The sequence below is a fragment of the Lotus japonicus genome, chromosome 2 (assembly GCF_012489685.1).
Source record: "Lotus japonicus ecotype B-129 chromosome 2, LjGifu_v1.2".
Lineage (NCBI taxonomy): Eukaryota > Viridiplantae > Streptophyta > Magnoliopsida > Fabales > Fabaceae > Lotus > Lotus japonicus.
The window spans coordinates 35,741,452-35,766,645 of NC_080042.1; the positions used below are offsets into that span (position 1 = coordinate 35,741,452).

A 25,194-nucleotide genomic window follows, 5' to 3' on the forward strand; every position below is an offset into this window, starting at 1 on the left:
TAAAAACTGGAAAATAATAATACTTTCCTTGTCTACATTGTTTCTTTCTTCCCTACTAAGATACAAAACGTAGCTTTTATGTGGTCAGAAAAATCTATAGATAAATACAAAGAGAGCCACACAACCATCCATGTAAAGAAGTTCCTTAAAGTATGCCTAGAGACGTGGTTATCATGTAAGTAATAAGTTCATGAAAAGGTCAATTCAAGTATCAACTTTTACTGGGAATTTCAGATCCAATTCACGTTCTCTTTAATTACCACATAGTTTCTCCATTTTAACCCCATTTGATGAATTTTCTTTAGAAGATATTACAACTCTCCTGTTCGATTTGTGCAATAACAAGTAGCAACTACCTCTGTGCTGTGTACTCTTGTCTAAGAAATGGATGAGATATTTGGATATATGGATGGAAGATTTGAAGTATCTCTGGCTGGTTCCACAATGATGTGGATTGTGCACCGGGCCATGAACAGAGCTCAGGAGAAAATGAAGACAAAAACGGGAGTCATTGAGCGCTTGAATGAGATATCGAAATTCTACGAGCTAGCAGTGATGCAACTTGAAGGTTGTCTAAGCATTGTTCTTGCAGAGACCGAAACCAGCTTCCTTGAGAGTAAACATGAAGAGGTACTAAACGATTTGAGAGAAATCAAAGATCGCCTTCAATGGCGTTTGAAGGAATCCGAATTAGCCATGTTAGAGAAGGATAGAGAATTGACAAAAAGATTGGAAAATGAGTTTCAACTCAGGCAAGCTTTAGAGGTAAAAGAGAGGGAATTAGTTGCTTTAGGCGCAAACCACACTATCGAAACAAGTAATTTCCATGCTGAGAATGATGAAACAAAAAGAACTGTGCATGGTGATGGAGATTTTCGCGATTTGAGGACTAGTGTGGATCAACAAATGATGAATATTAGACAAGGACTCGAAGCACCACAACATGATAACATGTTAGGGGAGGTAGCATATAGTGTTAATGACAGGAAGAAGATTGAAGAGATAGGTTCAGACATTGACATGCTAAAGGAGTCTATAGATCTTGCTTTTGGGAAGATGCAAAGTGCACTTTTCATGGGTGAGATGGGTCCAAAAGAGAGGCAGTGGAAGTTGACAATTGAGAAAGATGTAATGTCTATATCAATTAAAAGTTTCATGATGGAGTTTCAAAAGAACATTGAGAATCAGGTTTTCAAATGTTGGAAGAAGCACTGGTCACAATTCATGTATGAAATTACAAGTTTGCAGCATGAACTAGCCACCTTGAATGAAACATGTCCTGAAGATTCTGATTGTTCTACCCTTTCTTCCCCAACAAAGTCTTTACAAGAAGAAGGAACTCATGAAATCAAGGAGGAAAAATCATTAGCAGAGGAAGAGAATGAAAATGGAAGCAACTTTGTTGCTAAGATGAAAAAGATTCACGAGTCAATTATTCGCCAGAAGAGTGAAGAAGTGAATATGAATAAGCCTGGAACAGTACAAGAAAAAAAGGCCTTCAACTCAAAGAAAACAAAGGAGCTTAATTTTCTGAGAGAAAAAATTCATTCTGTTAGTGAAAGGTTGGAAAATATTATAAATTGGAATGGTAGATTGAGTGAATCTTTTTTCAACCAAATTGCTATTCAAGACAAGGAAGAACTTCCAGAGAGGAGGCTATCAGAAGTATATGAGGCTGGTAGAGTGAGAAAGAATGTTGATGCATGGGGAAGACTTGGGGAAGAGGTAAAAGAAGTCTCTAATGCAAGAAATATAAGTGTGTTAAACGTAGAAAAGGAGTATAGCTCAATGCGAAATTCAATATTTGAAGACATGTATGGTTCTATAAATGATCTTGTAGAAGAATTTGAGAGTAAATCATGTAATTTTGAGTTTGAGAAGCTAATACAGGAAGGTTTATACCTGTCCTACTTAAGGGAGATGATCAACGAGTGGAATGAAAGAATTGAAAGAAACACAATCGAAAGGAAAATTAGAGACGACATAGATCTCATTATCTTCTACAGGGCGGTTAAGGATATCAGTTATAATCAAGAATTTGCCATGGTCAAGAGTCATGGTGGTGAAGCTAAGGAGCATTGTTTGCAATGCTCAATATTTAGTAATCAATTAGACAAAATAAGAAGCAACATAGACGAGGATATAAGAGAAAAGATACAACATCTTGTGTTAGCAGAAACATTTAAAGATTTTGTCAACATTGCAACTTCAGTTTTAATGGATCATATAGCGAACACCATTCATGATACTTTTCATGATCAGTTAAGCTCCATAATCACAGAAGGTATTGTGAAGGAAGATGTCACTATGGTTGTATTTAGAGCTGTGCTTAAGGAATGGAAGTTGGATTTAGAAAATTACCAAATGGAGAACCTCATCAGAGAGAAGATACACCAAGTGCTCTTTGTTGAGACATTGAATGATGCATGTGTCTTATCCATGGAATTCAAACAACCAGTTAAAGACATTATCACTATAGATGACGATGACTCTATTATGATGCGAAATCAAATTCAGAAATTTCAGGGAGAGAGAAACTTGACCATTGTATTGTTAGAGTCTCTACTTAGTTGTTTTGAAGCTGAGGAGAATTTGATGCTAAGTGCTCGGTCCGAGATTAAGGAACATAGCAAACAACTTGACTTGGGTTCAGAGCGTGGAGACCTATATGAGCATGAAATATTTGAAGATTTGTTAACTGGAGAGGAACAAACTTTCTCTTCACTAACAAGCAAGGTGGAACATCTTTTGCAGCAATTAGGTATAAGCAAAGCACTTCTGAGGGAGTTAGGCACAAGCTTAGGACACAGGCTACGTGATTCGGAGAATTTTCATTATCAAATGTCTACCAACGTTGATGTGCAATTGAAGCTGTCTTCTATTTTCTTGCCTCTTTTCAATCTTTTACCAACATTTGCAGAATTTGACACAATGGTGTGCCAAAAATTTAAGATGATGACTATGAGGTATTTCACTTGTGATTGACCAATATTTTTCATTTTCATACTACATACCGACAGCCTTATACACACCCTTACATTTTCCCAAAACTATGGACATAGGCTCGAAAAGATGAAATGTTGTTTGAATCCAGTTATTGAGATGGTCGATTGCTTGAGAAACAAGGAATTACTTTACCAGAAGGCCTTCGTTAGAAGGTGCCAAAATCTCCAAAAAGCTGAATCTGAGGTACATATTGTTATATTAAATTCTAGTTTAGACTTCCTTTAGTACACCACCACTCCTCCACCTCATTATTTTCCTTATATCTCTCTTCACATCTCATCATATCAAATATCATATCTTTTTCTTCTCTCTCTTCTCATCCTATCTTTCTTCTCTCATTAACTGTGATTACACCTGTTAAGTCACACATAGAAATATGACTAATGGTAATGGAGTAGTTATAAATGAGAGGTCAATTCGCATTCACAAGCTGACTTTTAGGGTGGAGTAATGTCTTATCCAAATTTAAATATGGTATCACAATCAATCCTAGACCTATTGTTAGACCACTCATTGAAATTTGAAATACATAAATTCACCGTCAAAGCTCCCCGCGTCATTTCCTCGGGCTGAAAGAGTGTTAAGTCTCACATTGACTAATAATGTAATCTTAAATTGAAGGGGAATTTTCATCCCTAGGTCAGTTTTAGTCTACATTTAGAACTAACTATAATTCTAATAATACCCATGGACATAATCTTACGGTCTATACATTCAGTGTTATCTAGACAAGTAAGGAAATAAAAAAAGGTTATGGTATTTCATTTCCACCTTGGAGAAATTTCATTTCGGATTAGTCCCATTCATGGAAATGCTGGTATTTTTGAAAATGCTCAAAACTAAAGACTGAATGTTTGAATGTATATATATATATAGGTTGATCTTCTAGGTGATCAAGTGGATGCACTTTTAATATTACTTGAGAAGATATACGTAACCCTTAGTCTGTGTGCTCCATCTTTGCAGCAGTACTTTGAGGTGAGAAGCTTGCGTTCTTCCCTGATATTATTTTGGAAGAACATATATGCTCTTACTTTATATAACTTAATTTGGCACATCATAGTGTATTGCGTGTTTAATTGTTCTAATCTTTTTACAGGTCTATAACATACTGGAGTTAATAAAAACAGAACTGACTAATTGAGCTGTTAGGCTACCAGTGTCGTGACTACTGACTAGACTTCACCAATTGACTTGCAAAATTCGCTGCTATCAAATCTACATTAAGACAACTGGTTTTCAAGGGTTGATACTTGATAGTATATGTTGATATGTGATGCATATCTCTAAAAGCTTCAGCATTTTGTAGAGAAAACATAAGAGCCCATCACAATTGAGATGTTTGTAGAATTTGTATTTATAGAATGTAGTATCAATATTATTGATAAACACGGTGGAGAGATGCCTATAAATAGGCATGATTGTCACACTTTGCACACGCGTGTGACACCAACATGCGACGACATGCTTGGGACACGTGTCTAACACGTGTTTGAAGAGCTAAAATAAAAATTATCTTTTCGGTTTGGACATGGCTAGGACACATCTTGAACAATAAGCCGACACTCCTACATTGCTACATACCCAAAGTATGTTAGTTATGTGTTCTTTTGAGTTTTACATTTTGTTCCATCTCAAATAATTGTGTTGTTTTTTCCCCATGAGTTTTGTGATTAGTTCTTTATTCACATTAGTTTCTCATATTTTTGTGATTTTTAGTCGTTTGTTTGAACTATGAACTTTATTTCTATGCCTCATTCCCTTATTTTGAGAAAAATATATTAATGTTTATTTTTTAATATATATAAATTGTGCCCGTGTCCTCCTTTTTAGATTTTAACCGTATCGTGTGGTGTTCTATGGCCATATCGGAGTTCGTGCTTTATAAATTTGATGCCTTTCAACATTCCAACTACTCATTCTAAATCATGCTTTACGGTTCTTATAAAAGTTACAGTAATCATCCTGAAGCATTTCTTTCAAAGAAATTACTATTTTAAATTATCATCATCTATTACCTAGAACTACTGTGATATAACAGCTACGTTCGGTGCGTAAGCAAATAATATATTAAAATGAAGTACAAGGGTTACTTCAACCCAATACAAAAGAAGAGAAGGAAAGACTGAATTACAATTCAAAAACAAAAGCTAAAACAACCCCATTGGAGGTAAGATTGCACAAGCTAATGCCTCATTAAAACCTTACTAAGAAAACCCCCTTAGGAAAAACCTAGTGAAGGGAAAAAGAGTACATAGTTTATGCAATCAGAACAGCACCTCCAAGAAGTCCAAAATAAGTGATCCCTAGTACATGAGTCACTCTCTATTTATCTCCTTAAAGTAGTCAAATTATATCAAGTCACCCCACGAGCTCACAGGAAGCTTCCAATATCCATATGCTAGAAGGAGAAGCACGTATACAGAGGCCAAATAATTGTTTCTATCAAGCAGCCAAATTCCATGAAGATAGGCCAGCAAAAAATACATCCCGCGTAATCCGATGACCATTGAGATTGCGCCCTTGGCTATTATAATACACCAACGCTCAATTGCTACCAAACACCACACCTTCAACCTGGCAGCAACGTCCAAACGCCATCTGCCGTGGAGTTGCAGTGTAAGACCCAGGATTTTAGAATTAAATAAATAATTAATTTCCAACTCACGCATAGGATTTTGTGTCAGCGTGAGGGGAACCTGACTTTCGTTTAACGTTTGGATTAGTATTATGAAGAAAAAAATTACTCGCTTTATAAATCCATTTGGAAAATATTGCATATTTAATTTAATAGGTTACTAAAGTGACACCCGAAAATCGGGGCGTTACATGCAGCACCCATTCCAAACCAGTAAACTTTGAATTGCAAACCAGTAAAGCACAAGAATAACGCCCCACCCTTGTAGCCAAGGTTCTAAATATCGGTCGCGGTCGCGTTGCGGATTTCACGATAACGGATATTACCGTTGTTGCAGTATGTGTTGCGCCTGTTGCGGTGTGAATGATTCCCAGATTTTCACAAATTATGTTCAAAAAGCATAAATTATGTGAAAAAATATATATTATTATATAACCTATATTATAGATCATAATAGTAACCTATAACAAGTCACATTTTAAAATCAACAAATATAAAAAATTAAATTAAAACAATTCACTCACGGACATCCAATTACGCCAATTTCATATTTAATTTTCATAATTTTTTTATTCAATTAATATCAAGATTCATTCAAAAGAATCATATGATCAATTAAGCTAGATATAATATAAGAGAAAAAGTTTGATGCACCGACGGTGTAAAGTTTTTTTACACCGTCAACCAATCTGATTTCAAGGATGTGAGAAAATCTCTCTTTTCATTTAATTTCTTTAATTGACATGTCACATCATTGAAATTTGATTGGTTGACGGTGTAAAAAAACTTTACACCGTCGGTGCATCAAAATTAAACTCATAATATAATAACCCATTCATGATTTTTTTTAAAGTCATATAACCCATAATACCCATTCAACGAATTTGTATGAGCCCAATACACCCCAAACTAACACCCTTTTAAACAAACTAATTCAGTTTGACCAAAAAAAAAACTAATTCAGAAAACAACTAAATTATGGGCATAATTTTAGGGAAATCAGAAAATCAAAATATGATAAAAAAACAAAATAACAAATTGACCCCACTTCTCTGAAGAGAAAAAAAAAATCAAAATCTCTCCTCACATTCCAGAACGTTCTTTCCTCTTCTTCTCCCCCAAAAAATCAATTAAAACCCAAAAGCAAGAGATGATGACAACATATTTGAAGAGATTGAACTTGAAGGGTGGGTAACGTTACCACACTACTAGCTCACCTCAAGGCCAGAGATGATGATTGATGAAGAAGAGATAGAAGAGAAGAGTGAAGACGGGAGCGTCGTGGATGGTGGTTTGGGGTGGCAGCGTGGCTGCGCCTGTCGGTCGGAGGCTTGGAACACGAACTCGTCTCAGTTCTCACAATCAAAGTCTCAGAGAGCAAGAGGAAGAGAACACAGGAAGATAGATGCCTCAGCTGATGGAGATTGGAGTGGAATGGCTCAAAGATCTTCATTCTATTGAAATTAATGAAAATACAGGTTAAGTTTGCTATGAATTTTGAGTTCAATCTAAGAAAAAGATGAAATTTTGTACAAGTTTCTCTGATTCTCCTCTGATTCTCTCTATTATTGGTTATGAAAAGGGGTTTTTGGGGAGAAAAAAGAGCTGTCACGGTAAAACCGGCGTTGCGGCCGATACGGCCGTTACGTTGCGGCCGATACGCGTGATTCGGAATAGCACCGAAAAATCGTTCCATATCGGTAACGTCTCTTGCCATTATCGCAACATATCGGACGATATTCAGATATCGTTCTGATATGTAGAACCTTGCTTGTAGCCCTCAAAGTGACAGGACGCACATACTCAGACTCTGCTGCCATTCAAACTAGGAGTAGGTGAACCTATCGACTTTTGCCCTCAGCCACTGCCAAGCCTTCAGCTGCGCCAGTTCCAGTACATGTCTCTATCAAATTGTGCCCCCGCTAAAAATATCTTTGTTACGGGCTAGCCATATATTCCACATAATTGCCATCCATTTAGTGTACTCCTGTAAGGAGAACATAGGCAGTTAAGTTTGTTGACTCTGTTAGTGAATCAGTTATGGTTCAGTTAGAATTAGTTAGGGTTTGTTATTCATTCAGTTGAGCTATTCACACTATATAAGTCAGTCATGTAATTGATGTGACCACCGTTCAATTTCATTCAGTAAAATTCATTCTCTCTCTCTAACTGGTTCACTCTCTAACTCTCTCTTTGAATCTCTGATACCTTTCATCAGAGCAAGGTTCAGATCCATGGATCCCGTTGTGCAAACCTTTGCTCATGTGTTCTCAATCAAGCTCAACGATGAGAACTATCTACCATGGCGCCAGCAAGTACTAGAACCAGTAAAAGGCTTCAAGCTTCAGAAGCACTTCAATCAAGATGAGATTCCAGCGAAGTGTGCAACGGATGAAGATAAAGCGGCAGTCGATCAACTGCAGCATATTAACTTTGGGAGCAGCAAGATTCTCTTCTTCTCTCGTGGCTTCTCTCATCGATGTCGAGTGCGCTAGCAAATCGCATGGTTGGATGCCTCGTGTATGTCCATTACTGCCTTTGCTGATTCTGATTGGGGTTCAGATCCGGATGATCATCGCTCCACTTCTGGAATGTGTATCTACATTGGTGGCAATTTAGTATCTTGGGCAGCAAAGAAGCAGACTGTTGTAGCTCGCTCAAGCACAGAGGCTGAGTATCGCAACTGAGCCTTGGTTATCACTATGATTATGTGGCTTCGATCTCTTCTATTTGAGCTTCGGGTTCCTACCTCTTCATCCTCTCGTATATACTGTGATAATCTCAGTGTTGTTCATCTTGCTGCAAATCTCATTCTTCATACAAAGACTAAGCACGTTGCTCTGGATCTTCACTTTGTTCGAGAGCGTGTGGTTGATAAACAAGTGACTCTTGTGCATATTCCAACACCATCTCAAATAGCTGAAATTTTCACTAAACCTATTTCCTCTACTTTGTTTCATTGTTTTAAGACCAAACTCTGAGTTTTGGCTAAGCCTACACCTATGTTTGCAGGGGAGGGGGAGTGTAAGGAGAACTTAGGCAGTTAAGTTTGTTGAGTCTATTAGTGAATCAGTTATGGTTCAGTTAGAATTATTTAGGGTTTGTTATTCATTCAGTTGAGCTATTCACACTATATAAGTCAGTCATGTAATTGATGTGACCACCGTTCAATTTCATTCAGTAAAATTCATTCTCTCTCTCTAACTGGTTCTCTCTCTAACTCTCTCTTTGAATCTCTGATACCTTTCATCAGAGCAAGGTTCAGATCCATGGATCCCGTTGTGCAAACCTTTGCTCATGTGTTCTCAATCAAGCTCAACGATGAGAACTATCTACCATGGCGCCAGCAAGTACTAGAACTAGTAAAAGGCTTCAAGCTTCAGAAGCACTTCAATCAAGATGAGATTCCAGCGAAGTGTGCAACGGATGAAGATAAAGCGGCAGTCGATCAACTGCAGCATATTAACTTTGGGAGCAGCAAGATTCTCTTCTTCTCTCGTGGCTTCTCTCATCGATGTCGAGTGCGCTAGCAAATCGCATGGTTGGATGCCTCGTGTATGTCCATTACTGCCTTTGCTGATTCTGATTGGGGTTCAGATCCGGATGATCATCGCTCCACTTCTGGAATGTGTATCTACATTGGTGGCAATTTAGTATCTTGGGCAGCAAAGAAGCAGACTGTTGTAGCTCGCTCAAGCACAGAGGCTGAGTATCGCAACTGAGCCTTGGTTATCACTATGATTATGTGGCTTCGATCTCTTCTATCTGAGCTTCGGGTTCCTACCTCTTCATCCTCTCGTATATACTGTGATAATCTCAGTGTTGTTCATCTTGCTGCAAATCTCATTCTTCATACAAAGACTAAGCACGTTGCTCTGGATCTTCACTTTGTTCGAGAGCGTGTGGTTGATAAACAAGTGACTCTTGTGCATATTCCAACACCATCTCAAATAGCTGAAATTTTCACTAAACCTATTTCCTCTACTTTGTTTCATTGTTTTAAGACCAAACTCTGAGTTTTGGCTAAGCCTACACCTATGTTTGCAGGGGAGGGGGAGTGTAAGGAGAACTTAGGCAGTTAAGTTTGTTGAGTCTATTAGTGAATCAGTTATGGTTCAGTTAGAATTATTTAGGGTTTGTTATTCATTCAGTTGAGCTATTCACACTATATAAGTCAGTCATGTAATTGATGTAACCACCGTTCAATTTCATTCAGTACAATTCATTCTCTCTCTAACTCTCTCTCTCGAATCTCTGATACCTTTCAACTCCCTAGCTCGCTGCTCCTTGTTTCCATCAATTGTAGAAAATTACAATAGGTGATCTCGTGGCGTAGGTAACAATGTTGACAGCACTCCAAGCCACTCCGCACACTTATACCAAATAGAGTAGGTGGCAGTACAATGATAAAATAAGTAATTAGTAGACTCCTCCTCCTGCCCACAATGGGGACATAAGGATTCATCCCCACTCACTATAACACACCTCTTACAGAGATTGTCCTTGTTTGAAGTCTGTCCCGCAGCAACCGCCAAAATAAAAGCTCTAATATTTGACGGAACCAGAGTTGTCTAAACCAATTTGAACAAGCAACTATTCTAAACTTTCATAACAACTTCAAAATTTTCAATTGTACTTTTAACTCACTTCTAAGATTTTTCTAAGCAATTGTTAACTACATGACCCAACTATTATATATCATTGTCCCTATTTTCAAAAGTGTAAACTATGATTTCGGGATCATAAAGATTAATACATAATCTTGCTCCCATGAATCATAGGACATCATAGAAGAAGGGTTTATTACTCCCGTAGATACTTTGACTCTTACTGCAGCTCAACGAACAGAGTTGAAGGAATTAATATAAGCATAAAGAACCAAAAACGTTTATCACTATACAACAAGCCGTGCATGATGCAATTTTTCCAAGAATAATAGGTGGTAAAAGTGGCAAAGATGCACAGAACAAATTACAGAAAGAGTTTCAATGAAGCAACAATGTACGTGCTATTAAACGTCAGACTCTAAGTCATACTTCGAATTAAAGAATTCTATTCCAAAGTTAAAGAAAATTGTTGAAATTTTTTTAATTACTATTCTCCGTAAGTTTGACCCAATCGTGACAACGATTGAGTAAATCAAATATCTATCTACTATATTTGTTGGGAAATGAGTAACTCACCAAGGGAATTGAAGAGTGTAGGGCTAGGATTCAAACCCTAGTGAGTAACAATTTACCAACAATTTAAAACTAACATTTATCTATAAAAAACAATATATACTCTATTTGTTACAGAACTAATGAGCAAAGATTGTGTAGGCATATGATGAAGACACGCTTAAAAATAAAATTCAATCAAAGCTCAAATTTGGACCTCAAAATAAAGGAGATGGAGGAAATCAATATTATGGCAAAAAATTTAGCAAAAGATAAGTTTCTATAAATTTCCCCAACAATAAAAGTCCTCTACACAACATTTCTAAAAGGCCAAGAGTCACATGGAGAAATTTTTATGGTACCGTGTAATGTCATAATACAACTACCGCAAGAAATTTGGCCACAAGGAGAAAAATTGTCGCTATAAAAATAGACAACAAGCTAAATTTGCATAATAAGAGCATAATGAAGAGCAACATCTTTTCTACACGACCCAAAATTCAGCAGATGAAAGAGGAGGAAGATGGTAATGGATAGCGGTTGCAGCAATCACATGGCCAAGAATAAAAGTATTTTCATAAACTGTAACACCCCGACTTTTGGGGGTCACAATTAGTAACCTATTAAATAAAATGAAATGATTTTCCAAAAAGGATTTAATAAAAGAGGGTATTTTTTTTTTGTTTGCTTTCTTCTCAAAACATTTCCAAAACCTGATATGCATACTCTTACCCAAACCCTTACATCCGGCCTTGTCAAGGCAAGCACCCGTGAGTGACGACGGATGTTCAAGACATAAAATATACAATGAAGTAATGTCTTAACCGACAACAAAGTTCAAAATGCGATAACACCCTAAGTCCAATATACTTCCTACAATCCCCTCACTGGAGATTCGCAGAAGAGTAATGCATCAGAACCTACCCAAGACCAAAGTAAGTAATACAATCATCCCTACGAGCTTCAACCAATGACGGTAAGCTTCTCTACCCAAGGCTCTAGCCTTACATCTAACTATTACTTCCACAAGTCTTCGGTTGGTTCACTCACTCCAAGGAAGTCTCATCGTCAATCAGTCCAATCACCTTCTTGCAGCAATCAACAGCTCCTCAGAGACATACCTGTTAGGGCCTGGCAGTTTGCCGACCGCCCAAACACAAACAAAGCAAACAAGGCAGAAAGGGTCAACTTCCTAGAGTAATGTAATATAAGTCCTAGCTTGATTTAGCATAGTTAAGTAGCGTGTGAATAATAATTAGACACAACATAAGTCAATCTCTATCCTGTGAACGTCAAGTCATCAATCCATCACTCGTCGTCTACGCCTAGATGTATCTTCATTTCCTTGCTAGGGCAGCATCACGTCTCACTAATGGAAACGCACGACTCAACGGTCAATCATCTAGCACGATGAACTCTATACTCTCTAATCAACAAACAGATAACAGGATCAAGGACTAGCCCCTTAATCGATCCAAGTAATAGGAGTTAAGGTCTAACCTCTTAAGCAAATAACAAATAGTATGACTAAGGTCAATCCTCTAAATCAACTAACACATAATAGGATTAAGGTCCAGCCACTTAAATCCAAGGACAAATAATATGATTAAGGTCCAACCACTTTAATCAAATAGCAAAAATAGGATTAAGGTCCAGCCACTTTAATCCACAAGCAATAAATAGGATTAAGGTCAATCCTCTTTAATCCATAAGCAAATAATAGGATTAAGGTCCATCCTCTTTAATCCATAAGCAAATAATAGGATTAAGGTCCATCCTCTTTAATCCAATAACGAATAATATGATTAAGGTCATATCCCTTAATCAAGAGTAATTAATAGGATTAAGGTCCAGCCACTTTAATCTAGGGGTGAACAATACGATTAAGGTCCATCCTCTCTAATCGATGGATAAATAATATGATTAATGACAAACCTCTTAATCAAAGAATAATTAATAGGATTAAGGACAAGCCCCTTAATCAAGTCATGCAGGTATGCAAGAGCTAGCAAACCACGATTCGTCCTCACCCGGATACGTGTCTAGCTATGGTTCATGTCTCTATCTTTTTTTCCCTAAGGTAAACGTCGGTCCTTTGACCAATCACTTCACACAAGGAGTATCACTTGCACTTAATGGCGGTTCTACTCATAACGGCTCCTCTTCATGATGTTCACAACTCGAATCATTATCTTTCCTCGAACATCGAATCTTCGACCCTTCCCATTTTCGAACTCATTTCATATCCTAAGTTTTCCTCAAAATGGGTTATCTTTATTATTCAAAGTGTTCTATTTTGAGTTAATTCATTATGGAATTTATTCTCAAATCAAGTCTTATGCATTCACTTGTTTCAAAATCTAACAAGTCAAAAGATCAATATCATCCCCAAGTTCTCTTTCCTGAGAAAGCCTCGATCCATCACGTCAGCAGTAGCTCAGACCTTCCGTCGGGTCCTACTTGCTAATTCTTATAACACTCCGCATTTACAATCGATATAATCATAAGGTTTTGGCATAACTTCATGTGTATGCACATACCTAATTCAAGAAATAGCAAATGTCTATCCATTAAAAGAAATAAGACTGAAATCTCAGTAAACGGCCGAAGCTTCAGCAGTCAACAGAAGCATAAGCCTCACATATCAATATCATTTAACAATTGCCGATTCCTCGACACCTAAGCATATAGCTAATAGCTAGGAGAGTTGCCCTTACCTTAGCCAATATTTCTTTCTCCTTCGCCTTTCCTCAAGCGTTCCAATTTCCTCGAGTCCCAAGCTTGCACGTCTCAAACCTTAAGCAAAAGTACGATCACTTAATCACTAAGTAACAACTCGACTTAAAACGACTACCAAAACCGGAAAAGCTTTCTAAGCTTTAGGAATGCAACATTTAGGCACGAATAAGAGGATTACCCCGAATGAGTGAAATTGACCCAAAACGATGTTTCAAGTAAGCAAGTAGCAAGTACGCAATTAATGTTCTAACCTCAAATTAAAAAACATGAAACTTGTAAACAACCATAATTGATTATCCTAATCATGCTCCTAGTGCATTTGGACATTTTCTCTACTCATTTTCTACTTTAAACTCACGGCCTCAAGCCCCCTTTTTAGCATACAATTTCATATTCATTTTTACGCATGCCATCACCGAAACCTGGTAACAACAACAATAAGTAGCAACAGCAAAACAGCGACAACAGTTACAGCAAAACAGCAACAATAACAGTAATTACAGCAGGTCAGCAACAGCAATTACAGCAAAAACAGAAACAGTGACAGCAACAATAAAAACAGAACAGCAGCAGCAATTACAGCAAAAACAGAAACAGTGACAGCAACAATAAAAACAGAACAACAGCAGCAATTACAGCAAAAACAGAAACAGTGACAGCGACAACAAAATCAGAACAGCAGCAGCAGCACTTGATACATAACAGAAACAGCAGCAATTAAAACAGCAAAGTCCCGTTTCCTTTCTCATTAATATAAAATTCATGCAACTTGATCATGCTTCAAATCTGAACAGGTCTCTATAATTTTTCCCAAAGCTTCAGCTCATTTTTAAATCACCATGCTTATAGTTGAATCTAAATTTCTCACCATGCATTCATTTATGCCATAAAATGCACTTACTTAAGAAACAAGTAGCACTTAGCATGTTTGAAATAACACATAACATATTCCACATTTCCATTGCTTCTCACATAAGACATGATTACTTAAAGGAAAAGTAACATTTAGCATGCTCAACCATTCATCCACAAAAATCTACCCAAAATTTTCCCCGAAATCACCCTAAACATCATGCATCATTACTAGAGTTTCAAGAAAAGGTTTTTCTCCCCCAATACACATGCTAGCTCTCGGCCAAAAATGGATAATCCAAGATTGATGTTTTCTTTTACTACAAGCTAATTCCTAGGCATCATGCATCATTATTAAGGCATAAGAATTGTTTACCGCATGCTTATACTCTCGCCAAGGCGCTAGAATAAAAGCCCCAATTTGGAACCCTAAAATTTCAAAGTTATGATTTTTCTGAAATTGGTTTTACATAGCTCAAATTAAAGCATATATAAACAACTAATGCAAAGACCTTAAGCATGAATATGACTCTAACATAATCAAAGTCCAATTTTTTTGTAAAAGTTCAACTTTTCCACACAACATTTATATTAATAGAAAGCTACTCCTAGTTTATAAATATACATTTTGATAGCCACTGCAATTTTGATACAAGTATTCAACAGATCAAAAGAAAAGCAATCCGCAACATGAAAACCCACATCATCAATTTATTTGTCTAACTACATGTATCCACTTAGCCTAAGACGAATGAATCAGGTCCATAAGCCATCAAGAAAACCAAAAAGCAAGCCTTATCACATCTCCATGATACAACATAAACAGGGGAAAAACAATTGAATACCAGAAATATAAATGTAATGAAGGTGAAATGAGGGACTAGGGAGTTCATACATGGTGATCTTGGTGAAGAAGAAATTGGAGCATGGCATGGTGTTGGTGGTGCTATGGCTAGCGGTGGTGATTCTTTGCTGGCCATATAAGGAGAAAACCATGGCGATGGTGATGGTGTGATCAGCGGCTGCAAGAGGGAGAGGAAAGCATGATGATGTTGGTGATTTGTGGTGCTGCAACGTGAAGAGATCAAGGTTGTATGGGTGCTGTCATCATGAAGAAGAATAATGAGGCTGGTTCTCGCATTGATGGAGACACAAGGTGGGGGCGGTTGCTCACGTGAAGAAGGAGAAGCTCGTGGTTGCTTGCTCCATTGAGAGAGGAGGTACGGTGGTGATGAGAGGAAGGATAAGTTGAAGATGGTGATAGGGTTCGGTTGTTGTAACAAGAAAGGAAATGAAGGAGAGTTTAAGGGAAAATTGGAGAAGTGTGGGTCGGTAGCTTGGGAGAAATAAGGAGGAGAAGAAAAGAAATGGGTCTAAAGCAGCAAAACAAAGAAAATGAAACTGAAATTAGAAGAGAGGGACAGTGTGCGTGAATGATAGTAAGGGAGAGGACAATAGATATTTGTTGGTAGTAAGAAAAATCAAATAAACATCTGAGCAAGGGACGTGGAGGAGGGAGAACCAAGGAAAATGAGAAGATATTTCGTTATTCGGTACGAATTGATTTAGACACCGAAAGATTTAGCTCATAGGGTTAAGAGAAAAATATAGAGGTGATATATTATTATCCTAAAAATTATGAGGAACTTTATGAAATAATAAGATATAAATTAGGATCACTTTGAGCAAATTAAAATAATCCATGAACCAAGAAATGAGTCAAAACTGAACTAAAGAATAATTGTGAGACAATTAGAATAAATATGATGTTATCATATTATACAACTAAGCTAAGTATCCCTTTATAAAAGGTCGATACTTGCTTCGGAATTTCATTTAAGTGAGAAAATTGCTTGAACGCGATCTGCTTCAAAATATGCCGCAGAACTACTTTTTGCAAATGACGTCGAATGAAGAAACTTCTTTCTGGAAAGAGATCCCAAAAATCAAAAGAAATGAGGTTACGCGGATGGAAACTTCGTTAGAAGCTCCGAATAGAAAATCTATTTGTTCAGGCTCCTCTCACGCTTACACAACATCTTAGGCGTGAGTCAGAAATTAATTAATTATTCTAATTCAAAAATGTGGGTCTTACATAAACTTTCATAACTCTCTCAAAGTCAAAGTTCAACTAGGAGCAAGCTAGTTCAGCGGCACATCGACGTAGATCCTGGGTGCTGTTTGTGTGACAGAGAACACGAAACGGTGGACCACATCTTTCTGCGGTGCAGCGAAGCTGAAGTTATCCGGTTTGGCACCAATTTTCCACTTCGTGTTTCTGGGTTTGCCTCGTTCTTGGAGTTCTGTGAGGCAGTTTTTGCAGAGAATGATCCAGAGGTCCTTGCGTTGGTCCAGTCGGTGGTATATGCTATATGGGAGGCCTGAAATGGAGTTTGCTTTCAGCAGAAGAGGTTCACGGTTGAGATGGTGGTGCAACGAGCGGTGGATATGGCAGTCCCGCGCGAAGGAGGTCTCGCGTAATTAATTAAATTTCAACTCACGCCTAGGATGTTGTGTAAGCGTGAGAGGAACCTGAGCAAATGATTGAGGATTTGACAAGTGAAACAAGTTGGAACGTTCAAGATATGTTTAATTATGACACTCTAGTCAGTTTCAGCGATAGCATGAGTCATAAACCGCACCCGACTGAGGTTCGGCGTGTCTGAAAAAGGCTAATTCCGCTACTAGAGCACTGTTTAAGTTATATTTCAAATCGGTAGGAAAATAAGACCTTTAGGGTATTTTTCTGATGACGTGTGTTCTATTACAAATCTTGGTTTCACTTAATTTGGAAATATGTAGAGAGAGTTATCCCCCATGCAAACACATCATAAGCCTTCTTGAACAGTTTCAGAACCCAATTTTTCCCAGAACCTTAATTTCGCTCAAAATCAATTTCGCTCACCACATTTTAAAACTCACCACAGTATCTCAGTTTTGAACTTTCAAATAAGTTGGGGTTTCCTTCACGTTAAACTCAATCTCCATTATACTACAATTATAGAAGGTAAATTCAGACCCTTACCTTCTATGACACCGGTACAAAGCCTCCTAGACACTTTTCTTCTTGATTCTCGGCCTCCTTCCACTTGAATCAAGGTTCTTCCTTCAATCTACCAATCGTGTATAGTTTAAGGTGGGATTTGGTGTGGGTTTTGTGGAGGAAAAATGCGAGTAATTATGAAGGAATTGAGAGAGGAAGAAAAATCGCTACTTACTGTGCACAAAAGGAAAGGAAAACGAAAATGAAAGAGAGAGAGAGCAGAACACTTTTTTTTTTTTTAGCTGCTGCCCCATGCTTAAGTAACCATCTAAACCTAATTTCTCAAGGGTTAAACTAAAAATCCTAAAATCTCTCCTAGTCCTTGTCTCCATTTTTATCCTATCTTTCACCCCCTAACTCTCTTCCATTTCATAAAACACACCCGACATCACATAAAATATTTTATTTCATTAAAGTATTATTATATCGCCTAATAAACCACCAGCACCAGATCAACTACCTTTTTCTGGAATTAACATTAAATAAATAATAAGATAAATTAAGTTAAAACCAAGAAATAAACAACTTAAATTATCTAGGTAAATCTTAGATGATTAGGGGAAATTTTTTAAAATTCGATTTTAAGATAAAATAACACAACAAAAGAGAAGCTATCTAATGTAATGACAAGTGAGATTTTTTTATTTATGAGAATGACACATGAATTTCTTTTTTTTATGAGAATTAAGCTGAAAATGACACGTCAATAAATCAAACTGATAGAAGTTCTTCTTTTCTTAATTGATATTGATTAGTGACTAATGTATTTCTATTTTTATGTCTTGTATCTAAAATAGATTGGAGAAGAGAGTGTAAATTTTGAATGTGGTGAGATGTGGTCCCGCAAAACATGGTTGAGTATAATTTTCACTTTTAATTAACTAAAGATGCTGAAATTGTAGAAACCACTAAATGCTTACATTATTTCCTAAATCCCTAAATCTAAGGAAACAAACATATAATCTCCTCTTTTAATGGTATTTTCGGTTTCACACTGAAATGGTGCAGAATATAACATTTAACTAACTAGATGATTTAAGTCTTAACTCCGAAGAAAACTTACATTGACGACGATCTCCTGGATTTACCGACAACATTCATTCTCCATCCAATGTTCTGCGACTAATGAACCCGCACTCTGCTGAATCGGTGATGCTAATCCAGCTTCCTCATGATCAATAGAAATTCTCTCCGAAAATTAGAATGCTGGAATGCCTCTCCTTCAAAATCATCCACCGCTTTAAGCCCTAATTCCAGTACTCAAGGTAACAAACTTCAAACCAAAATTGGAATCAATCATTGAATCTAATCCTTCAAAATTGGTAGCAACATTTCAATTTTTCAATTCCTAACAGAACACCTGTTATCTGTTTGTGGAAATGTCTCACAGAGTACACTCCCGCAAGCACCACTCCCAGCGTCTCTCGTGAGTTCAGCCTCGCCGTGCATTCCGCCTCCTACGCCGAAACCCGCTCCCTGATCCAAGCTGCTCCGCCGCAAGGCCAAACGCGCCTCCTCCATCCCGATCGAGAGCTCGTCGAACAAGCGCTGATCCGCGACGAAAGCACCACTCACAGCGATCTCATCTCCAAATACTTCGACCACAGCGAAACCGCGTCCGAGCTCTGCCTCCACCTTCACCAACACGCGGAACTCGCACGCGCCATGTACGCGCCTCTCCTTGATATTTTCGCTCTAATGGAACCTTCTTGCGATCGCGCGTTCATCCTCTTCCTCGAGTTCGACAATCGCGACAATCCTCTCCCTAATTCCCACACCTTCGGCGATATTCGCAGCGCCTTGTCGGTTCTCAAGACACAGCTTGACAAACGCTTCCTCAAATCCCGGTCCAGGGTCGGCCTTATCCGCCGCGTTGTCGCAGCGGCGCCCGTCTGCGTAGGAGGTGCCGCGTGCCTTCGGAACCCTGATGCAACTGAGAATAGGGAGCTGGCGGGGCTGGCGCAGCTTGATGCCACTGCCAAGTGCGCCTACGTGCTGAGCAACGATCTCGGCACAATCGACAGCCTTGTCGCCCGCCTCCGCGCTGCGGTGGAGGGCGACAAGGCTCTGGTTCGGCTGGGTTTGGAGAGAGGGAGGGAGAGGTTCACCGTGCAGGAAGTACTCAAGCAGCTATCCAAGAGCCATGGGAGTTTTCTACAGCAGCTTGAGGACCTTGAGGAGCACATATGCCTCTGCTTTTACACTGTTAACAAAGCAAGATCATTCCTCCTTCAAGAGATATGCAATTGTCAAACTCTCTAGTTCGTCTTATTAGCTAACTATCCTTTCTTTTTATTTTTCTTGGTCTATGATCACTGATAGTTTATGATGTATGATCACTGCAAATATAACTAATGTTGTCAAGATCTTGATTTTACTTATCATAGTAAATTAGTAATCCTCCAAATCACAATTCTTAATTAATGATTTAAATTCTGCATTATTCTTTCAAGTGTACCGTGCCCTTTACTAAAGATAAATTTCATGCACTACTTGTTATTCATGTTTGAAATTTGGGTTCTATGATGTGTGACATACACGTATGTCTAGTAATCAGTAGTTGTTGTGGAAAATTTTATTGCTCTGTTTATAATGCCAACGGTGCCATTTACTTACTTTTTGCTAAAAGTTTATGTCCAACCTAGTAGAATCCGAGTTCTTCTGTGTGATGATGATGATGCTCTGCAGTTACATACTTCTTCGTGTGTTGTTTTAACTTTTGACAGCAGTTTGTTTTGTCCTACACATATATGGGTTGTAAATAGCGCGTGATCTTTGCGGCACTACTATGAATGAATGCTGAAAACCCATGATTTCCTTGTTCTCCTAGAAATAGAACATCAAACACATTTGATCTTTGTATGGTAGATGTAGGTTGAACGCTTTGGAGGCAGTAGCAATTTTCACAATAGAGCATGGCAGAGTAAGGCGGAGAGTAAACTTGCAAAGGAAACCCGATGCTCAAATTAGCTTCGAGATCAAAAACATAATCTCAAACTCTTAAATGAATATTTAAACAGCAAAATGAGTAATGCTTATCTAAATGAACGATCAAACTTGTGTATTTGCTTGGTAAGACCTTGCCAAGGATTGGTTGTTTGTGGTTGAGTGGACGGTTCTTCATGTGAAGTTTCTGATGGTTGACCTTCATTTGTTGGCACTTCTTCGTCTTGATCAGATAGGTCTAGGTTTAAGAAATCTTTCTCCAAACGATAAGTGGCTTCAATTGATTAATCATCAAATTTAACATTGATTGATTCTTCAACCACTTGCGTTCTAGAGTTGAAAACTATATAAGCTTTAGAATTAGAAGAATAACCAAGGAGAATTCTTTTATCAAATTTGTTGTCAAACTTCCCAATGTTGTCATTTGTGTTGAGGATGAATCATTTACAACCAAAGGGATGGAAGTAAGATACTGTTGGACGTCTTCCACGCCATAGTTCATATGGAGTCTTCTTTAGCATGGGTTGCATTGATATTCTGTTATGACTGTAACAGGCAGTTTCAATAGCTTCAGCCCATAAGTATTTTGGAAGAGATGTTTCATTGAGTATGACACCCCCTTCCCCCTTCCTGAGTGACGTCAACTCAGAGAGTGGAAAGTCACAGTTTTTTTTTTCCAACTCTTTTTAACTAACTTCCTTAAGTACATCAAACTCTCAAATCTCAACTCAACTTGTCATCGGGATAAAAGCGGAATATCAAAATCCTTTTTTAAACTTCAAAATCAAAGTAGACAATGTCTATCCTGAAACACTCTGAAACCTAGTTCTACATCATTGAGTCCTACTTGCCTAACCACCAACAGCTACCATGGCTTAATAGCTTCGGCAAACAACAACCACTCGATCTAAGCCCATCTCAATCTTTCACCTGAAAATGTTAACCACTGGAGGGAGTGAGCAACCAACAATATAAGAACATGAATATGTCAATAGCACTGACTCGAGTCACATGCCAGCCAAACACAATTAAAATTCTAGATATATCAATATTATTATATCATAATATCATGACAGCATACCATCAAACACATACAATATGATGCAGCGTGATTGTTTACCACCTTGTCTCTCCTTTCCTTCAGTCAGACTTCTCCCCCATTGCGTCATGGGTTAAGAGGGTCCCTCGCCTGACCTTTTTAATTTATTTAGGTTACATATGTGTGTTTTAGGCCCGAAGCTTTTAGCTCCACACTCTTCGGAAGGTCGTCTCGGGAACATGGACACTCCTTACAGTCCACTCTTTACCGGACAATGATCGCTCAGTAGCTTTTCCGACAGACATACACGCTCAACTCTTGCCTTAAACTTCTTGCTAGCCCGACCTCAGGGATCCATGTCGTAAACTGACAACAGAGGTGTGTCGCCGTGTAAGTCCCGAACCTATTCATCTCTGAACAAGGCCACCATTGGCGTCTCTGTATTCCCACTCTCTCAAGTGGTAGTGACAACACCTTCCTACTCCTTATTGCTTCTTGTGTTTTCATATGCAATACATACGCCCCCTTATTTCTCTGTTATCATTCAAGGATATTCATACCTAAGATGAATTCCATACCCCTCAGACTCAGTCGTCACACCGGAGGGTTAGTACCTCAAAACCTGCAGAGGTACAAGGCACACCTTTTGGTGCTAGTCCCCGACTTTATTGTGGCTCATGATGCGTCCCAGTCCACATAATGTCCCACTCACGCCGACAACTAGTCCCAGGTACGTGGTAACTTTGAGCACTATCCTCGGGGGTCAATCTATGCATCCACTCTTACCTTTATTGAAATCTTTTTCAAACCAAACAATAACCAAAAGGGGTAAACCTATTCTTCAGGGTTTTATTAAATCTACCTAACTTTTCAAATGAGAATCTCCTGAAGACTACGACCATTATTTCAGAGGAAACCTTTTTGGATTATATAGGCGTCCATTCTTGTGTGCACAAACTATAATAATTCCCTCGGCTCAGGTTATCATTATGCCACACTTTCACTATCTCTTCCAAGGTCAAAGCCAAAGGCTTTATCACCTAAAGTACCACTATATCCCATAGTGTACTTATAATCCCCTTGTAATAAGTGCAACATTACAATCATGCACATCCAGTCCAAACAAATCAGACATCCATTTATTCATGCTTATCACAATCAATATTACTTTCAGGCAATTATCATATGGCATATCATTCAATAAGCATGTTATCATAACAATCATTTATTCAAGTCATGCATATATCAGACAATCAATTCAATCCGCACATAATCCAACCAAACATATAACCAAAGCAAGAACTAAAGCAACATTCAAGCCCTTATAATGAAGGTAAACTCAGTCCTCCGCTGACCTGGATATCCGATGCAATTGAATATAAGTTCGGAGATTCCTCGTTTTGGCGTCATTTCCTTCATGATGCCTAGTGACGATCTCTTTGATTAAGTTCTCGTACAACCATTCATTCGGCAACGATTTATGATGTTATAGCGCTACTCCTAGAGTGTCAACATGTTAACGCCCTTAATTATTGCTCTTACTTGTTCTACATGCATATGCACTTATTAACTGACTTCTCATTAATCATCTACTTTAGTTGGTTATCCTAAGGTTCTTCTAACTACTTCACATAGACACCTTATTCAAGTTCTCTTATTATTCTTAGTCATCTATGTTGAATTATGTTCTTAAAGACTTTAGTAAACTTCTGATTAACATAGTTAACTACACTTAGGTTAACTAGTTATTATATCCTAGTTCATTTGTCTTGTACTACACTATTTTATTTTTATTCCTGATTATGGTCTACTTAAGTTACCATTTCCCTAATTTCTTTCTTACTTACTTCATTGTCTAACCACAACGTCATTAACACTTAGCTTAACCAATTAATCTCGCACTAACATTAGTCATTCACCTTATTTAATCACCTTATCTAATTCTTTTTCTACTATCATCTAATTATTTCATACTAATCTGATTTAACCTTACTTGATTATGGTCATCCACTAATTATCATCATTAACTTAATTAATTCTAATCAACCACTAATTAGCTATATTAATCCTAATTAATCAAGATTAGCTACACTTAACATGAGTAATTTTCCTTAATTAATCCTGTAATAATTCTAATTAAGCATATTACTAATCTCAACTTAATTATTTTCTACCAAATGCTATCATCATCTAATTACCTCACATTAATCTAATTTAGCCTCACTTGATCATGTTCTATTACTAATTACTACCAATAACTTAATTAAGTCTAATTAGTCACTAATTAGCCATATTATTTCTAATAAATTATGAATAGCAACAATTAGCATTTTTTTCTTCCTCATTATAAATCTGATTATGACCTTAACAACATTAAAACTATTCTAATTTATTAACTAACCATTTTCTCAATTAATCTACCATTACTAGTGTTTCTTATGACTTAAGAATGCAAGTTTCAAGACAACACTTATACTTAGGCTATCCTTTCCTACTTTCAGGTTCAGAATTACTCTGAGGCTACATGCAGCAGGTTCCTAGTGAGTTCAGCCCTACTCCCCTTGGTGATCACCAACTTCACGATCATCACCATGAAGGTGAGGAAGAGGAAAATCAAGTTTTCCATTCCAGTGATCTTCTCCTTCGTTTCTGTGCCCAGAAAGCTTCAAAAGTTACCCAGTAATGATTCTAATAGTTCAGAACCGAGTTTGTACAGTCCCAATGCCTTAGAGTTCTCAAAATATGCAAATTTGAATTTTTGTTAATCTAATTCGAAATTAGCTTACCCAGTGCCTAAAACTATGCTTTTCATGTCCTAAATGCTAAAAAATAGCTTAAGAATACATCCAGAAAGGCTAGAACGAACCAGAAATGAATTTCACGATTTTTCCGGCGAGAAGCATGCCAGAGACGGTGACCGGAGATGCGTTTTCCACGGGTTTTGAGCGAGGTGGTACAATGGGCAGATGAGTCTCGCTTCCAGAAAGAGAATGGTGGTGGTTTCGTGCAGTGGGTCGATCGGACGGAGGAGGAAATGGCATTTACTGGTCGCTCAAAGTCGCCGGAATCTGGGCAGTGTCGCCGGAGAAGTTGCAGCTTCTTGTTCTTCGCGATTTCTTACCCAGAACTTGTCTAATTTCGCCCAGAATTAATATATGATCTTCCAGAAACAAAATGGGACAGGTTTGGAGTGATTTGGATGAGAGGAAAAGGAGAATCGAAGATATGAAGTTTTGGAGCTTAAATCTTGAATTTGAGAAGGGCTAAGAGCTTCTCATTCTGCCTCTCACGTTTCTGAACCTAATACTAATGCCCTAGGACCTCAAGAGCTTCAGAATGCACGAATTTATAGTGCTGGAAGTGATTAGCAAGGAAATCAAGTTTATTTCCTTAAGCATGTTGCCTCACCAATGAAGTTTCATGCATGGTGATTAACATTCAGCTTATGGGATGTTCTGAAGCTCATTTATGAGCTGGCTATGTAATGATTAAGCTGCAGAAATTTTTGGCTTTACTTGGGCATAATGATGATGGTGAATAGTAATTTTACTATTCATTCCTATTTGTCATGATGACTATTTTGTTGGTTTGTGAAGGTAATGATGGTGGGGAATAAATGCTTGTTTAGATGTTAATGGTGAGGAAATGAGTTGTACGTGTGGCATAAGGGAGCTGGGATCCTCTCAAGTGTAAAAAAACTTGAGAGTGTCAAGTTTTACCATCTCACCATTAACTTTTGTGTAGATAATAAATGAAAAATAAAATAAAATAA

The 25,194-nt window shown here is 37.8% G+C and overlaps 2 protein-coding genes and 2 long non-coding RNA genes across 4 annotated transcripts; 2 read left to right on the forward strand and 2 right to left on the reverse strand.

Annotated features, from left to right (window-relative positions):
* Positions 1–384: 384 nt before the first annotated feature.
* On the forward strand, positions 385–4,150 carry LOC130736392 (WPP domain-associated protein). The gene is made up of 5 exons (XM_057588227.1): positions 385–963; positions 994–2,966; positions 3,021–3,189; positions 3,883–3,984; positions 4,106–4,150. Exons 1-5 carry the CDS (start codon positions 385–387, stop codon positions 4,148–4,150), a joined length of 2,868 nt encoding a protein of 955 aa, XP_057444210.1.
* Positions 4,151–11,458: 7,308 nt separating this feature from the next.
* On the reverse strand, positions 11,459–15,848 carry LOC130737958 (uncharacterized). Its single transcript, XR_009019050.1, has 3 exons — positions 15,290–15,848; positions 13,521–13,599; positions 11,459–11,934 (listed from the first exon to the last, which is right to left on the reverse strand). It is a non-coding gene; the product is annotated as an uncharacterized LOC130737958 (long non-coding RNA).
* Positions 15,849–18,316: 2,468 nt separating this feature from the next.
* LOC130737957 (UPF0496 protein At3g19330-like) lies at positions 18,317–19,850 on the forward strand. Its single transcript, XM_057589833.1, has 2 exons — positions 18,317–18,702; positions 18,828–19,850. Exons 1-2 carry the CDS (start codon positions 18,609–18,611, stop codon positions 19,697–19,699), a joined length of 966 nt encoding a protein of 321 aa, XP_057445816.1. The 5' UTR covers positions 18,317–18,608; the 3' UTR covers positions 19,700–19,850.
* Positions 19,851–21,136: 1,286 nt separating this feature from the next.
* LOC130737959 (uncharacterized) lies at positions 21,137–24,972 on the reverse strand. Its single transcript, XR_009019051.1, has 2 exons — positions 24,289–24,972; positions 21,137–21,313 (listed from the first exon to the last, which is right to left on the reverse strand). It is a non-coding gene; the product is annotated as an uncharacterized LOC130737959 (long non-coding RNA).
* Between the last annotated feature and the right edge of the window lie 222 nt (positions 24,973–25,194).